Below are 12,829 nucleotides of genomic sequence, written 5' to 3'. Positions count from 1 at the left end.
CATAATATATTCATAACTAGTGCTGAAGTTCCTAGCATACTGCTAAAAATATTGTGCAGCCTTGCCTCCTGCAAGTCCCAAGGGATAAATTGATTTCTCAGCACCTGTGTGACCTTAGACAGCAGTTCATTCTAATTCGATAGAGCAAACACTAGGAGTGGCAAAAATGGCTTGCAGTTACTTGAGTCTCTTATTTTCTACAGATATCAGCAGGATTACATGTTCCTGAAAGCAGGCTAATTAAGGAATTTTAAATAGTCTACTCTATTTTCTTGTATAATTGGAATGTCCCAATTTTCTCCTACAGAAGTCATGGAGATATGTTTCCCTGAAATACTTCTAAAACCTTTGGACCTCATACTGACAGAGCTTCAAATTTATGTGGGAGATGATAATGATTGCTAGCTAATGCAATATTAAAATATCTTCTTTATTTCAGTACAAAGATGGTTTCCAGATTTATTGTAATATCACAAAGTTATTTTAAGGTATAGGATATAGTGACAAGGAAATGTGTGGTTAACCAACTAACAGATAAATTGGAGAAAGTTCAGGAGATTCAGACTTGAGACTGGGAAGTGGATTAGATTTCAAATACTGCATCACACAGAAACTGAGTGAGGCTGCAGCTCTCCTACGGTATTTCACAGATCTGTAAATGTTTTTTTAAAGATGCTCAATCCAACACTTAGCTGGCTATAACAAGGACTTAAGGGAGCAAAAGGCTCTTTTTTCTTTTTTCTTTCTTTTGCTCTGTTGCTTCATTAGCTTTGGGAATGCTGGTTCCATTACTGTGAGTTTTCCTGTATAATTTAAGAAAATAATGAAAGCGTGCATATTTTCCTCAGTGTTCATGGCATTAAATCTGTCTTTAGATTTGTTTAGCCTCTTTTTTATACACAGTGTGGGCTGGTATCCTTTTGAATATTTCAAAACTGTAGAAACTGTTTTGGGTTGTTTTTATTCAAGATAGAAGTTTCTTTTTTTTTTTTTTTAAGATTGAAACATGAAAAAAAAAATCATTGCTACAATACATAAGTTCCCATTGCTCTGTGGCAGTGGTATTAGTGCATGCCATTTCACAAAAATATCAGTGCTCCATGTTTGCTTTCTTCTCTCACAAGCATCCATAACAAATACTGTGGTGTTGTGGGATGAGAATGAGGTAATTTTTGTGCAAATAGCACTGATATTTAGTGCTAATTTTTGTTTTTTCTCTTCCAGGATCAATAACTGTTTCATGTTTTTGTTCAATAGGGGTGGATTTTGGAAGGCTTCCCTGAAAATCAGGAACAGGCATGGATGCTGCAATCATCTGGCATCATTCCTAGGCATGTTGGTAAGCAGTACAAGGTTTATGTGTGATTGCACCCAGTAGGAAAGACTAGAACTGTTTCTCCCCCCAAATCCTCAATAAATTCAATACCAATACTGAAGACACCGGAGCCACCAGACAGCAGAATATTTCAGTACGGTTCAGATTTGCTCAAAAACTTGAGGTAACCTGTGAGACTTTAAACCCTGTCTTCATGAACCCTTTTCTTCTTACACGTTAGAGTTCTGTAAATTCAAGACCACTCCAGCAAGTGTCTCTGAGCAGCTATATAGCTTTGCTTCTGCTCTAGGAGTGGGTCTAAGTTTTCTCTGACTTCCATCTCTAGAAATCAGCCTTTATCATCAGACCAAAACAATTCCCCATGTACTAAATACAAATTCATCCTTCTTTTGAGTTAGAGAATGCATGCTTAGCAAACTTTATTCCACCAAGTGAAGTGGACACATGATTTGAAGCTTGACCTTTCAGAGAATGGGTGAATTCTGACTTGATTTGAGAGGAACATTTGTTTACTGGCAAAGTACTGGTAGGCAAGACCTTGACAGCTGCCCTTGCCATCTAGAAGAAGCCAGTTGTCCCAAATTAGTATAGTTGGAGGACCTACTTAGAATGTAAGAAATTATTACGATTGTGTGGCATGCAGTGTAAAATGATGAATGTAGAGCTTGCCAGTGGATAGTGAACAGAATGTTAGCAAACTTGATGAATTGTCGCTTTGGGTTTGATTTGGATGAGATTCGACTGTTAATGAAGAATTCTGAATCACTGCAATGGAGTTAGGCAAAAATGTTTAATGCCTAGTACTTGCATGTATTTTTAATACAGCTAATAACATCTGAAGTTGAGTTTTGCTCACAATTATATCTATGCAACCAAGACCTGAATGAGAATCTTAAAGCTCAGTCTGTCTAGTTAATCAAAAAGAAGATTGAGAGGAGATGAGATTTACAGTGTATGAGTACCTTAATAGGGAGAAAAGCATCTGAAAGAGCTATTTGATACAGAGAAGGAAGTCATACAAAGAACTTGTTTGAAACCTGTAATCAAATGCACTGAAAATAGTAATTAAATTACAGTGTTTAACTGTGAGGATGATTAGCCAAAAGCAACCCAGGGAACTGACAGATTCTTCATCTTTTGATGCTTTCTAATCAAGTTTGAATACTTTTCTGTGAGGTTATCAAAAATTAAGTTTCACTGGTCTCACTATCACTATTTTCTGGGTGAAAAGTAATTGTTTGTGGTATAGAAGAGAATCAGTCTCGAGTGATCTGTGGGTACTTCCGTCCTAAGCTCCAGTTACAATGTAAGTGAGGGACAAACTTGTTAATTAGTATGAATGACAGGGACAGCTAGTACTCATGGATACTGGACTGGATTAATGTATATTTCATCCCACTATATTGCTTAGGAGGTGGAGTAAAATTCTGATTAAAAGTGAAATAAAGTTTTGCAGGTAGAGTACTGGGAAAGGAGAACGAGGCAAATGTGCTTGAAATACGTTCATCTATCTTTAAGACTAGGATACATCTAAACAGTTACAGGAAATAAAACACTTAACTAAGAGGAGCTACACTTTTTACTTCTTTTTTTGTTTGTTTTTTTTGTGCCTAGTTGTGCTTTATGCTCCAGACACTGTGCTGATTGAGAGGAACAGTGGGAAAAGGCTTGATCCCTTCACAGAAGGTGCAGTATGCATTTGTTCCTGATCTCCACTAGAAACTGGAGTGTTGCTTGGTCTCAGAAACATTGGTAATACCAGTGGGATTAAAATTTAAATGGTATCCCTTTAAGAACCAGTAGGGATTTAAAATTACAAATTTAAACTGTTTGGAAAAAGTGTTTGTTGACATTGCATTATTTTTTTGTGCCATAAAATATGGGAAAATATAAAGCTCAGTATTGAGCCTGCAAACAGTAGACCATGGCAGTGCGGAATACTTGAAGCTTAGATCTGTCCGTATGAGCTTACATTTTGCATGCATCTTTGCTGTTTTAATTCTGAGGTGCAGGTATGCTTTTAGGTATCTTCCATTAAATGACTGTCAAGTTGACTTAGCTCTGTATTGTCTGTTGAGTATCATTATCAATCATTCATCACAAAATAAAATCCTGACATTGGTCAATAAAAAAATCACGTTGGATGTTTTAGGAGTGGAATTAGGAGGGATGTTCTTAACTAAAGAAATGGCTTTTATTTGCTATAAAGGAGATTTGCTTATCAAAGGACTTGCTTAAGGTTCAGCCTAAGAATCTGGAGAGTTATCCCCAGTTCCTTGTTCTTACTCATCATGCTGTCTTGGCTACATGGGTGGGCAGTTACCTTGGCCACTTCCTATCTGTGCATCTGCAGAGTAAGCTGTCAGTAAAAGTAACAAGGGAAGTGCACAGGTTTTTGCTTGTGCCACAATATAAAGCTTAAAAAAAGACCTTGATTTTGTTTAGGAAACCTTTTGGAGCTGAGCAAGACCTATTAAATCATCCTCTTAGTTCCTAATCAGTGTCTAACTTCCAGAGGTGTACCATACAACATTTGACTGGCCGAGTGATCCGCTGATACAGCAGCGTTTGGTGAAACCAGAAGATCTATCTGAACAGGAGATGTCAAAGAAACTGCTGGAATATCACAGAAACTTCCCTGGGGTTTTCCGGATCTACCAAAAAGTTTTGAAATCGATCAGTGCAGACCAGCCTTCCATGGATGTCCTCTCACAGGGTAAATATGTACCTTTATGGCACATCTGATAGTTGATAAACTCTTATTTGAAAGGTAGTTCCTAGCTGTTAGAGACAGTTTGTAGGATTAGGGTTAGTTAACACAGATAGCTCCCAGCTGAGTTGTGTTCTCTCTAGTACAGTGCTATGGCTGTTCCTGGTAATTATTTTACAAGACTAGAATAAGTGCAGATAACTGGAAAGTCTTAGTTCCACAGTCCTGCCAAGGAACAGCTGACTTGGTAGAGCAAATGTCATGGTTATTTCTGCAAGAATCTCTTCTAAAAGGCTGCATTGTGGCTCAGTTGTTAATCTCCCAAAGGGCTAGTACCTTCCACAAGTCTGACAACAAGACGTAGGAGTAGTTCAAAGCCGGTAACATTTCATTTTTTAAAAGCTGCATGTGCTGGTAGCTTTTCTGTTCAACAATTCTTGTTTGCCTTTGCTTGACTGTAATGCAATCTGACTTTTAATGTTAATTCTTCAAGAAGAGAATGAGGAAACTGCCAGAAAGACCAACTGATAATGTACTTTGTAGCTGTCAGTCTGTAGATGATCTGTTATATCCCAGTAATTTTGCATCTCAAAAAGGTCTTTTTTTAATAAGTGCTGCACTTTTAAGATAAACAAGTAGGAAGTTTATATTCTGAATTTACACATTAATTACCTCTAAATTACTTAATTAAATTTAAAAGTTCATATCATCATTCATAAAGAATTCATGCCTTGAATTGTAAATAAAAATGCGAGTGCCTGAATATTAATTATTATTAATTAATAATGTAGTGAGATAAATTGAAAACTGGAATGAAAAAATCCTCTCTAGATCTTTTTTTCTGCAGTGCATCAAGCAGCCAGATTTTTTTTTTAAAGAATAATTAGATGTGGAGACTGTCTAGGGGATCATTACTCCTAATTAACTTGGTTATTTACTGCAAATTAAGCATCATTTGTAAGCAGGGTGCTTTGCCTGTAATGTTTGTGCTTTTCAATACACTGGGTTATGGAAAATGTTCAGGATAACTAGAGCACTCCTTGGGTAGCTGATATTTGGTTTTTAGGAAGTTATGCAGCAAATACACTATTTTCTGTTACAATTTTCCATTTTTTTTGTTAAGTGCTTTTATTGCTACATGTAGAGGTAAAAAAGAAAGAGAAGATCTCTCATCAATATTAGTATTATTATGGATTGTTTCATACAATTATAAAATTTTCTAAACTTTTAAACCTTAATGCAATTACTGCTAACATATACTAGGATATGTGACATCAAATTCAATTGTACAGTGTAGTATCCCAGTACAGCTTGTGGCACTGGAAAAATAGATGTTTACAGTCCCATGTGGTTGCAGTTTGAGTTAGTTTCTCAATACTTCAGGTCTGCTATCTAGAAATAGCAGGGCTGGAGTTTGCTGGAGATGCTTCTTTATTACAAAAGGATTTTGTAATGTTACAGAAGTGTCTAGCAGAGCGTCCTCAGCAAAAATGTTAGTTAGTATACAGCAATGTGTTAACAATGGTAGTTAAAATGATCATCCTTATGATGTTCTCCCTCAATCCTTTTGTGTTTTTTTTTAATATGGACTTATGATTCATACAAACATTAATGTATAAGCCTGTCCTATTTGTTAGACTAAAATACCATTTTATTACAAGGAATCTTTAGTCTAGAGAGCCTTTTATTTGAACTGAAGATGTCTGGGCTAACACTTAATTTTATCCATTGGAATTACAGAGGAAATCAGAGCCTATGTAGGTGTGCCCATGCTGCTTTAATCATGGGTAACCATGGCAGTCAGGAGACGGTGGCATGAACTTTAGCCTTGGCATTTGAATCTGTGATTCCTGGAAAGCTTGCATAACTTGTGCTGAAGCTTGAGCTGCTCTCTTCACTAGTATTGTGAACCATAAAAGGGGCATGGGGAGTAGGAGTGTTTGGCTTTGTCCAAATGCAATCCTAATTTGTCCTCACTGCCAAGCCATGTCTTCTTTTAGCTTCTTGGTGATATATCAGGTTCTCTTTTGAGATTGTAACAAAGTTCAGATCTCTGTAATACAGCAATGTTGATGATCTCATGTCCTGTGGTCTTTCCAAAGCTCTTACAATCTGTAGATTGACCTGAATGTAGTATTTCCTACGCAATACAAAATGTAGAAGAGTGAAGTTGGACAGAGAAGCTCAAATATCCTTCACATGTTATGCAAAAATGATGGACAAAAGAATAAAATTTTACTTGGTTATGTGTTGTCAGTGCTGCATTGTGTCGTGACATCCTATGCTACAAGTCTATAATATTGTAATTAGGACTCTGTTAATCACACACACATAGCTGGATAAATGTCATATTAATTTAACATCCTGAGTTTTTCCACTTCAATATTTGTTCAGAAACTGCAGAAAGTATTAAATGTAATTATATCCCTCTATAATTTGCATGGTAAAATTGTACCTATGAAGCAAAAATTACTTCTGCTAATGTGGTTTAACCCCAGCCAGCAACTAAGCACCATGCAGCCACTTGTTCACTTGCCCAGTGGGATGGGGGAAGAGAATCGGGGGGCGGCGGGGGGGGGGAGTAAAACTCATGGGTTGAGATAAGAACAGTTTAAAAGGACAGAAAGGAAGAAACTAATAATGATAATAATAACAATAATAAAATGACAATAAGAATAAAAGGATTGGAATATACAAAACAAGTGATACACAATGCAATTGCTCACCACTCGCCAGCCGATGCCCAGTTAGTTCCTGAGCAGTGATCCGCTCCTGGCCCAGCCAATTGCCCCCCAGTTTATATACTGGACATGATGTCAGATGGTATGGAATACCCCTTGGCCAGTTTGGGTCAGCTGTCCTGGCTGTGTCCGCTCCCAACTTCTTGTGTCCCTCCAGCCTTCTTGTTGGCTGGGCATGAGAAGCTGAAAAATCCTTGACTTAGTCTAAACACTACTGAGCAACAACTGAAAACATCAGTGTGTTATCAACGTTCTTCTCATACTGAACTCAAAACATAACACTCTACCAGCTACTAGAAAGAAAATTAACTCTATCCCAGCTGAAACCAGGACAGCTGAAAACAACATGGTAGAAGAGCAATTATTAATTGAATCTGCTCTTTAAAATGGTTTGACATCTACTGATGAAAGAAAGTATAGGAGTGTAATGATAGTAAGATTTCTAAAGTGCTCCTCAGTGTAAGTTGCTGACATGACAGTTTTATCAGAGTCCTGATTTTGGTTGGAGTATCTAGATGTTTCAGTGATGAAATAAATGATGATCAACATGACAACCTTTTTTAAAGAAACAGCGAAGTTAATCAGTGTGGTTTGGTTTTTTTTTTTAAAAATAGGATATAAACTGTATTTCTTGCTTTTTTCTCATGTTCTAGTTCTTACCTATGTCCAAACACGGCACCGATCCGCCGCCCCCTTTACACCACGGATTCTCTTTTGTGGACCCCCAGGCAGTGGGAAGAGCCTGCAGGCAGCACTAATAGCTCAGAAATACAGTGTTGTCAACAGTAAGTTCTCAGTAAATATGCACTTTGCTCAATTCCCCTTTTCTCTCTTTTTGATCATTTATCTTCTGCTGTCTTACTTGCTCATAAAATTTCTCTGTTTGTCCATTACTATGGGTGTCAAATTTTTGAGGGAAGTGAAAAGTATTTCAATGAAGAAATATAAACCAGTAGAGCATATATTCTGTGACAAACCAGCTTTAACATTTCTTTAGTCATCATTTTTTATAGCCTTTGCATCAGTATTTTTCCGTGTGTTAGATTCCTGTAGTGCTCTGAATTCTTCTGCGGATCCATGGATCATGAGTAATGTCTTCGCAGTTTCAGCTGTCTGACCAAAATTGGGGCACTTTTAACATAGCATTTACTCTGAACTTTAATGAGGACTCAGGTTCTGTGCATCTGAAGTAATGTATTGGAAAAGGAAGCAATTATTTAAAAGTGCATTCTCTTTCTTTTGTAAAGGAGGCCCAGAAAATTCTATGTGAGGATTGTTCATGGTTAGCATGCTAATGTTAAAAAGCCCTATAATATGAGTACACAGCTTGGTGATAGGCTCAATGCAGTATGTGTCCATGTTCTATAATGTCTTCTAATAGTGAAGTAGCCAAAAATGATTTTAAACAAATGTCTGATATCTCTAAAATTTGCTGATTAGTCATATCCTCTTTGTTCAGTAAAATGCAAGTTTGTTTCATTAGTATTCTTTCAATGTATACCAAATGAAAAAATCAGAATTAAGGAGGTAGTGATTTTATTGTCTTTGGGAGATTCTTTAATTGTGGAACTCACTCAGTTGTCTATAGTTTGCTAGTGTCTTCCCTGAACTCCTGGTGAAGTCAAAAGATTCCATTGAACCTGGATTTGGCTTTACGTGTGAATAACAACATCAAGATCTGAGTGGTATTGTTTTCAGTTACAGGTTTAGTAGATCTGGTCAGAAAAGAAATAAATTTTTCAAGTTCAAACTTGAACCTTCAGAAAAAGCCATATGCTTTCCATATAATCATTCCAGCTAATGGCTAGATTGCAGATGTTGTGCAGTTCCATTAAATGCACAGAAACAGCTATGGAACTATCTACCTATCAGTTTAGGGTTTTAGGTTTAGTATTTTTGTATTTTAAATCTTTATTATTATTTTAGTCTTTAAGAAAGAAAACATGAATATGACTAAAATGATACCTACTGAACTTGAAAAAGGTAAAATTAAATTATTTAAAAATCTATATTACAATACTGATAAGTACAAATAAAATTGATAAAATGTTTATGCTATCAGTTATTTTAATATTGTTGTGTTTTATAATTTCATATTAAAAATAAATATTTGTAGATTTATTCAAAGCTGTATTTTTAATAACTGTGTAATTGGCCTAATGAAAAATAAAACATGTTTGAATGTGTTGAAGAAAATTAACTTGTTCTGGTGTTTCCTGAATTATTTTTTTAAAACTTTATTTCTAAAACTGCAAGTTTGATAGTGTTTTCATCTAGGTCAAAATTTGCATTTTTTTTTAAGTGACTATTATATGAGAGAGTTGCAGCTCTTTTTACTAAATACCATTACCACTGCTTTACCCATATGTTGGATTTTATTTTAAGTATACTGTAAACCAAATATTAGAAGAATTAAGTATTTAAAACAGAGTCAGAACACCATCATTTTTCAGAATAGTATTCCGTGTATACATAATTTCCAATTAGGCCATTGGGATTGAAGCACAGGCTTAAAAATTTAATCCTGTGTTTAAACAGTGTCATGAATTGGATTGAATTTAGGTGTATACATATTAGTTGTCTTAAGTTGGGGTCTATGCACTGAGATTCTGTTACGTTTTTACACCATTTATTGTGAATATGAATTTGCTTCTACAGGACAACTAAAGACTGTTAAAATTTGTGTTTATCCCTTATCACTTAAACATTAAACTTCATCAGCTTTGTCCAAGAAATGTTCCCGTTCTTACTTTTGTTTGCCAAACAGTGTGATTAACAGTGATAAAGCGGATGAAAGAGCTTGCTTCTTTTTCCACTGAAGTCAGTGCAGCTGTAGATGTTGGTGCTATTGATTTCAGAAGGGGTGGAATCAGCTTATGATTATTAATTGAAAGGTCATGCAATAATGTATAGAGTGACTGTTACCTAATATTAACCAAAACTGAGTTGAAACTAGGACTTGTGATGTTGTGTAACCTCTCCATGGCTTAGTTCCCTCTGTGTAAAATAAGGGTCAGGACAGTTGTATTTAACTCACAGGGGGCAGTAAGACTCAGTAACTTTGGTCAGAAAGTGCTATCCAAGCCCAAAGTAGCAGTGTTTCGTGTACAACTGTCCTGACTAAAACTTTAAATCTGCATCTCCTGGTGTTCTGTCTATTTGAAGTCAATGATAACATTGCATTAGCACAGTTTTTTACATACAATTCTTACATGATCATTAAATGATCCAGGGAGTCACTTCCTTGAACTGCGTGTTATCCCGTACCTCCAGCAGTGCGGTTCAGATGCTGTTCAGCAGGTGTAACTTTATTCAGTAATTAGAAGTTTATAAAAAGTGCAAACTGCTAGCAGTCCCTTGAGTTATTATTTCAGAAACATATTTGATTAATATCTTTCTCTCTATCTCTGTTTTTAATATGTTCTTTGCCAAATGTATTCTTTTTTATTCAGTATTCTCCCCTGCTCAGTCTCTGCTTTTTGCCCTGCTTGGCCAAAAAAAATAAATATCCTAACAACAAACCTCCAAAACCTATAACTTTTATTTTATTCAGTGACCTTATTCCAGTATGCAGCTTCTGGGGTTTTTTCCTTTTCTTCGTTGCTTCCTTTTTAAAATTTAACCTTGTGTCTTTTTTGTTCTTCCTTCCTGTTAGTTTGCTGCGGGCAACTGCTAAAGGAAGCTGTTGCAGACAAGACAAAACTTGGAGAACTCATTAAGCCTTATATTGACAATGGATACCCAGGTAGGGCACGTTGTTTTCTCATTACACTGTAGTTACAAATTTGTGGCAAAAAATAAATTGTGAATGAATGTTTCTTGATCAGATTCTAATCTGATTTACGTCAGAGTAATCTGGAATTTTATTAATTGCATTCATTACATGTGATTTGTAGCACTGCGTAACAGAGGCTAGATTTCTAAGATCTTCAATATCTTGAAAGCATATCATTAGTTCACTGTTCCAGTGAAATTCAGATTTCTTGTACACATTCCAAATTTGAATTCCATGTTTTCATCTCTAAATCAAAATCAGAATTCTGATATAGATGTATAATTGTAAAATGTTTAAACTGTTATTTAAAGTATTGTGTTTCATTTTCTCTGCTTTCATATGTGGATTTTGACTTTTAGAATGCTACTGTAGATTCCTCTACGCAAATATTTTAAACTTAAAAATAAAGTTTCTTTGCACTTCATTTCTATTAGCATTTTTGGTTGTAGGAGGGGACTACCACAAAGAATATCTAAGCATACTTTGCTTTTGGAAGGCTCTGCAGTGATTTCAGATAAATCATAAATACTGTAAGCTCCTTAGGGCAGCAGCTTAAACTTACATGTTTGTTAGTTGTCTTGCACAAGGATAGCTCTCTGTATGTAGTGGGTATTAAAATCAGAAAAGATCTGTAGTTCTAAAGGATAAGTTGTATTTCAGTAGGGTGGAAGAATGTTTATTTTGCCAAATTACAATGGCCTGGAAGAGGAACTTTCAGTCCTGTTTCTGGCAACAGGCCAAATGGTTACCAACGATACAAATATAAGGAGACAATCTTGCTGAAGATTGAGAAATCTCAGTTAAGCTTCAGTATTAATGGAATTTTGAGCAAACCGCCCCTGAGCGAAGAGAAATCTTCATTGTCTTTTATTTTTGGCAAGGAAAGTCATTTGGTGAGATGGAAAGCTTGAAAGTCCCCTTTTTTGCACAATAGCTTAACTCTGAGACTGAATTACACAGATCTGAAACATGAGCCTGTAAAATTAACTGAGGTTCCCTTGATACCATACCAAGAGATTCAGTACTTTTCTAAGCATTTCAAAAAGACCTTTGGCAGCCTGCAGGTTTGGGTATTCTATCCCTCTGTCAGTCACTTTATCAAGCCACAAGGCAATACATTTTAACTCTAAACTTCATCTCTAGTGAATGGATTGCATTTATTCATAATACACTAACTCTGCTAGTTCAATGCATTAATTTTCTGTGGCAGCTACCATTTTGCTGGGACTAGGAGCTTATGTGGGAACCATGGGAATGGAAAGCATGAATCTCTACAGCCTGAAAGAGAGAAGCTGGGTCCCCTGTAACATAGACAGGGAGATCTAGGAGAGGATTTTCTGATTTAGAGATACTGCTAATCAGAATGGCCATTTAACTCAAAGGCAAGAGATCTTAGCATATCTTAATTGCAATGTATCCTAGATCTTCATGTATGGAAATAATTTCTTCGTGGGTATAGTCTGATTGACCTGAATGTGGCTACTTGTGTATACAGTCTAACTCACATGTGGAGACCATTTTAAGCTCTGGGCCCATGTCTTTTTCGTGGTATCCATTAAATTCAGAAACTTATGTGTGTGCTGTTATTTCACTTTCTTCTCATCTCTGAAGTAGAGGACAGCCACTGTAAATACCTCGCTCTCTAAATTTCAGTTATGGCTGAGATGGGAGTTTGGATGATCTGTTTATTCAAAGATAGGTCCTTTAAAAGCTTTATTTACTAAAATGCTCTTTGTGTATTTTATAAACTACATCTTAACCATTAAAGTTCCTTAAAGGAGATACCAAAAGCATTCCCAGTAGAATAAAATAATTGCACAGATTGTAATTCTTAGCCAGTCCTAAAAATATGCACATCCTTCATCCAAGGGAGCTGCTTTCTTTTCAAGAAAATGAAATTGAAGTTGTAATTCCTTTCTTCCTCCAAATTAGAAATTATTTCAGGTTTAGATTATTTTTTTTTTAATATAGCATGCAAGGATAAAGCTGTGCAATGCTTCTGGATGTTAATGGGAATCATAACTGTATTTCTGTGCATTGTGCTAAAAAAATCTCCCTTAGTTTTTGCTTGTATGCACATATATTTTATTTGGTAGGACATACTACAAAATTAAGGGCTGAATAAAAATAAATATTATATAGCAATACCAGAAATAATAAGTTCTGTCATTTTGCTAATCCTCCTCTCCCAGTGATAACAAAGAATGAATTTACATTAGTAAACACTAACAAGAATTCATTACTGCCCTCACAAGAGTCTTGGAGAA

General features: G+C 35.8%; 1 protein-coding gene across 2 annotated transcripts in view; it reads left to right on the top strand.

Moving 5' to 3' along the window:
* The window catches only part of AK8 (adenylate kinase 8), a 73,864-nt gene that overhangs the window by 21,167 nt on the left and 39,868 nt on the right, over positions 1 to 12,829 (top strand). Inside the window, exons 6-10 of one of the 2 annotated variants that reach the window (XM_069770808.1) lie at positions 1,258 to 1,339; positions 2,951 to 3,022; positions 3,852 to 4,052; positions 7,441 to 7,572; positions 10,443 to 10,532. In XM_069770808.1, coding sequence (XP_069626909.1) covers positions 1,258 to 1,339; positions 2,951 to 3,022; positions 3,852 to 4,052; positions 7,441 to 7,572; positions 10,443 to 10,532 — 577 coding nt within the window. Of the gene's footprint in view, positions 1 to 1,256; positions 1,340 to 2,950; positions 3,023 to 3,851; positions 4,053 to 7,440; positions 7,573 to 10,442; positions 10,533 to 12,829 lie in introns of both variants that reach the window. The other variant, XM_069770809.1, reaches the window with a different exon arrangement.

This window comes from Haliaeetus albicilla, chromosome 26 (assembly GCF_947461875.1).
Source record: "Haliaeetus albicilla chromosome 26, bHalAlb1.1, whole genome shotgun sequence".
Taxonomy (NCBI): Eukaryota; Metazoa; Chordata; class Aves; order Accipitriformes; family Accipitridae; genus Haliaeetus; species Haliaeetus albicilla.
Note: the sequence above shows the minus strand (reverse complement) of the source record. Positions and strands in the feature narration are given on the sequence as shown.